Source organism: Myotis lucifugus, unplaced genomic scaffold (assembly GCF_000147115.1).
Source record: "Myotis lucifugus unplaced genomic scaffold, Myoluc2.0 scaffold_510, whole genome shotgun sequence".
Taxonomy (NCBI): Eukaryota; Metazoa; Chordata; class Mammalia; order Chiroptera; family Vespertilionidae; genus Myotis; species Myotis lucifugus.
The window spans coordinates 9,667-14,859 of record NW_005871558.1 but is presented as its reverse complement, the minus strand read 5'-3'; the positions used below and the strand labels follow the sequence as shown (position 1 = coordinate 14,859).

General features: G+C 40.9%; 1 protein-coding gene across 1 annotated transcript in view; it reads right to left on the bottom strand.

Moving 5' to 3' along the window:
* Positions 1-5,193, bottom strand: part of SCCPDH (saccharopine dehydrogenase (putative)) — a gene marked incomplete at its 5' end in the record, with an annotated part of 22,154 nt that overhangs the window by 15,445 nt on the left and 1,516 nt on the right. The window contains 2 exons of the mRNA XM_023745024.1: positions 1,156-1,236; positions 4,225-4,337. Coding sequence (XP_023600792.1) covers positions 1,156-1,236; positions 4,225-4,337 — 194 coding nt within the window. The remainder of the gene's footprint in view (positions 1-1,155; positions 1,237-4,224; positions 4,338-5,193) is intronic.

Genomic DNA, 5,193 nt, shown 5'->3' with positions numbered 1-5,193 from the left:
GGAAGTGACTGCAAGGCCACTTAGGAGCGGAGGAATTATGCCCCCATAATTCCCCTGAGGGCAGGGTAGCTACATAAAGTATTTGGAATTTTAAAAAATATATGTTTTTATTGATTGCAGAGAGAGAGGAAGGGAGAGGGAGGGAGGGAGGAACATCAATGATGAGAATCATCTATCAGCTGCCTCCTGCATATCCCCTACTGGGGATCAAGCCCACAACCTGGGCATGTGCCCGGAACCATGACCTCCTAGATCATATCGATGTACAACCACTGAGCCATGCTATTTGGAATTCTTCTGCACAAATTTGTCTCTTCTCATCCTTTTGCCCATTTTAATTAGATTATTTGAATTTGTATTATGACTTAGAGTTCTTTATATGTCTGGATTGCTTTTGTTTCATTTGTGTTTCCTACCTCTTCATGAATAAACGTTGGTAATTTATACTTTCCTGGTATTTTCCAATATACATTAACAATTAATAAACTCTAAGTAGGTACTATATTGGTACACTGATGGTAGTAATCAGTAGACTAGAGGTTACAATTTAAAGGAGTTACAGTTTTAAAGTAGCTTATTACTATGAACACATCACTTCCTGCAGTCAGGCAAACCTCAATTCAAATCCTAGTTTTTCTACTTACTAGTTGCATGACTCTGAACAAGTTACTTAACCTTCCTAAGGTTTAATTTTCTCATTTTTAAAACAGGGTAAAAGATGATACTTATTTTCTAAGAATGGTAAAAAGTTACATGTGATGTTTATTTAGCACATTGTCGGGCAAGTGGCAAGCATTCAATGAATATGATTTAAACTTTTTAGGTTGAGGGGATTTTACATTTATTTTTCTGTAATGTTGTAAAGGTGTCTGAGTTTAAAAAGGGAATTTATAATGAAAGATACCAAATAAGATTCCAAGAATTACTCAGAGCTATTTTAATTAATTCAGATCATAGGGCAGGAAAAAGTCCCAGCAAACTGAAGCTAAACCTCACCACCATGCCCTTCTGGAAGCTGCAATGGAGCACCATCTCTCAACACCAAGGAGGAGTCACCACCTTCTAGAATGTCTGCCAAATGGCATTAGATAGCTCCCACTTAAACAGAAAATTAGGCTATTAATTCTGGTGGTTTTTTTTCTTCAGTTTACATACCTGAGGTTCTCCAGAGATGTCAATGCAGCTAGTTCCATTTTCAATACATGCTTTTACTACAGGTTCTCCATAAAATCGGTACTGGGGGAATAGAGAAAACCAACAATTTACACTTACTTAGGAAACTTAAGTGAATGAAATACCATTCTGTTTGGAAGTACAGTCTTGGTTATTAAGAAATCAAATAGCCCTGACTGGTTTGGCTCAGTGGATAGAGCGTCGGCCTGCGGACTCAAGGGTCCCAGGTTCTATTCCAGTCAAGGGCATGCATGTACCTTGGTTGCGGGCATGGGAGTGTGCAGGAGGCAGCTGATCGATGTTTCTCTCATCGATGTTTCTAACTCTCTATCCCTCTCCCTTCCTCTCTGTAAAAAATCAATAAAATATATTAAAAAAAGAAAAAATAAATCAAATACTAATTAAGTAGCCTTAAAGATATGCAAAGGTATAAAGAAAGGGGGCTGTTCCAGGATGCCTGAATCACAGGTAGTCGAGGGGAAAAGTAAATGATGAGTCTATAAACACTTGGGCCACATCAGGAAGGACCCCGATTGCCATGCTATCAACACTGAACTTCATCTGTTCTGACAGCTTCCATTTTCATAGTAAAAATCAACAACAAACCTCCAAACTCATAGACACAGACAACAATATGGTGATTACCATCGGGAAAGGGAGGGTAGAGGAGGCAGAAGAGGGTAAAGTGGGGAATAAATGTTGACAGAAGGAGACTTGACTTTGAGTGGTGAACACAGTGAAATACACAGATGATGTATTATAGAATTGTACACTTAAAACACATGATTTTATTAAGCAATGTCACCCCAATAAATTCAATAAAATAGTTTTTAAAATCACCAGAAAACAGTGAGGAAAAGGGACAGGATGCTAAAAGTGTGAGGAAAAAGTTATACAACTGCTGCTTCGGTCCTAGCCGATTTGTCTCAATGGATAGAGCATCAGGCCCTCAGACTGAAGGGTCCCGGGTTAGATTCTAGTAGAGGGCATGTACTTCAGGCGCAGGCTCAATCCCCAGCATGCGGGAGGCAACCAATCGATGTGTCTCTCTCACATCGATGTTTCTCTCTCTGTCCCTCCCACTTCCTTCCACTCTCTCTAAGAATCAATGGAAAAATACCCTTAGATGTGGATTAACAAAAAACAGAACAAAACAAAAAACTGCTGCTTCAAAGAGTAGGAGAAAGAATAACAGCCTAGGAATGGAGCAGAATCGCTGGAGGTGCTGAGGTTTAGGTCACGCATTTCAAGTGGGACCAGTTGGCATCTTTTCCCAGCCACGCTGGGTCACTCAGGTAGAGTAAGGAGAGATCCGGAATAACCAGGACCGGGTTTTTTCCAGAGTACTGGGGAGGAAAGGGCAAAGGCGCTGGCTGGAGGTGTATATAAGAGTAATTCAAGCAAAGGACCAGAGAACCTAAGATAGTTAAGAATGAGATAAATCTAAATAAACAACTTAAATACATTATTTTAACTTTTTAAAATTTATGTTTATATGAACATTTGAATGCAAATATATTTTTCTGAAAAAATAAAAGAGTCCTCTTGTTTGCTTTCTGATTTATCACATTTTATAAGTTGATACTTGAAATCATGATCTGTATAATTTTAACTCTACTTGGTTAAAAGAATGATGAAAGTTATCCTCAAGGCCCAAACTATTTTTTTCCTGCTTGTTTTAAATATATTTTTATCAACTAGGAATTATGACTTGTTTTCTAACTTCTGAAACAGTACAGAGAGCTTGTAAAAAAAAATAAAGATAAGCTGAGTAGAATAGTTTTACTCCAGAACATGTTACATAGAGCATCCTGCATACTTATAACCCTAAAAGCTCACCAAAACATTACATCACTGTGTGTGATAATAATACTGCCTCACATTTGCATAAACCTCTCATAGACCTATCAAAATGTTACTGTCTTGATTTCTATGAGCACCGTCTTAATTACATTTTTATGTGATGACAAACCTTCCTGCTTTCATTTTTTAAGTTATCAATGATTTTCTAGATGCGTGGTGCTCCAGGGTTCTGCTAATTGTGATGGCTTCCTCAGATCAGTCAGGGTCCCCAACACACACCATTCCACAAGCCAAGTGCTTCTTTCACACCCAGTTAGTACAAGAGCAAAAGCTGGTGGCTCTACTCTAAAATATACTCTAAACTCGGCCACCCCTAACACTCCCACCCTGTGCTTGGCCTGCTCGGAACACCTCCCCTCAAACCCTCACATGGCTTACTTCCTCACCTCTCAGGTCTCCGGGCAAATGCCAATTACTCAGAGATCTTCCCTGACCGTCCAATAGACACTGATTGCCCATCTCTTCATCTCCTTATTCAGCTTTATTTTTCTTCAAAGCATTTATCACTACCTACTATGATAACCTTATTTTTCTGTCTCTTCCACTGGATTTTAAGTTCTATGAGAGATTCTGTTTTGTTCACCATTATGCTGCAGGTACCTAGACTAATGCATTTACATTCAGGGGCAGGCAATAGTAGGTTTATAGTTGTGAGTACATTAAACACAGGGTTTATTCTTGCATTGTTAATTTGTAAACCTACTTTATTAATTACCGTAAACCTACTTTTGCCCACCCCTGTATAAAAAGCATTCAATAAATCCTGAACAAATGAATGAGTTTTTTCAATCTCTATTTTTATACATGTTTTTAACTAATATTTGTATAGTAATGCAGAAAAATAATTTATAATAAATAAAAAGTATAGTAGGAGAACATGCTCCAACATTTTTTACTTAAGGAGCATACAGTAAAGGGGGGGAAAAAAGATTGCCAATGATAGCTGTAAACAATCAACAAACAAAACAACCCAGCACACAGCTCCCTGAGTCAGAGGTCTGGCCAGTCTCAGGAGATTTTGGTCCTATCTGTCTACTGATCACCAAAAGTGAAAACTCCCCATAAAGGGTGAAGGCCCCGCCCTCGGGCTCCTCTGGAATATGAAATAGCAGCAGATGCTGCTGGGACAGATGCTGCTCTAAGTGAATAGGTTCTCTGTTCGAATACAAAGGAGGGCTGAGTACTCACTGGTCCTACACAGTTGAGGACAATGGCGGCCTGTTTGGCCATTTCATCGAGTGAGGCTGGAGTAGTGATGTCACAAATTATTATCCCAACTTCAGAGGGTAGTGTCGGTCTCCCTGAAATCAGAAATAAACCGCTTTCAGTGACCCCGATCCAGCATCAGATCCTCCAGATCTTTTTATAGGAATCACTGACAGCAAATCCTGAAAGCTAACCCTCCCTTTCAAACAAAAGATAAAGCTGTTTTTAGCCAGGTAATAAAAAAAAGGAAAAGGAAAAGGCTATGAGAAAAATGGAGTTAATGCTAACGGTGACTAAAAACATGACTTAAAACAAAACAATCTAACACAAGTAACGTGTAAATGACGACTATCTTGTGTAAAATGACAACTTTACGACCATCCATATACCGAATAGATTATTCTGACGTCCCCTCTGTCAAGTATTATTATTAAAAAAAAAAAATCTCAACAGCTATTTATTTTCCTGATTTCGGAGAGGAAGGGAGAGGGAGGGAAACATCAGTGATGATGGTGCGCGCTCAACCACTGAGCCACACCAGCCGGGCAGCTCCTCTATTGGGAGCGGCAGCAGCAGGAAGAGCGGCAGGATGGCATCTTCCGGAAGTGACCACGGGCAAACCCCACGCTACACCCCCACCAGGACGGTAAGGAGGGAGGTGGGGGGCTCCGTGGCTGAGCGGGGACCACGGACCAGGTCAGGGTCCAGTTCCCAGTGAGGGCACGTGCGCGGTTTGTGGGCTCCAAGGGGGGGGTGGCGTGCAGGAGGCGGCCGATGCGTGATCCTCTCTCTTCCTCTCCCTCTCCCTCTCTGAAATCAGTAACAAAATATAAAAGTGAGATGAAAGCTGGACGGCAGGATGCAGGACACCCAGAGCTCAGGAGACAAGGGCGGCGGAAGCCTAACTTAAAGCCCCCCCCCAGTCCTAGATGAATGCCCCCCCGCTCCCCG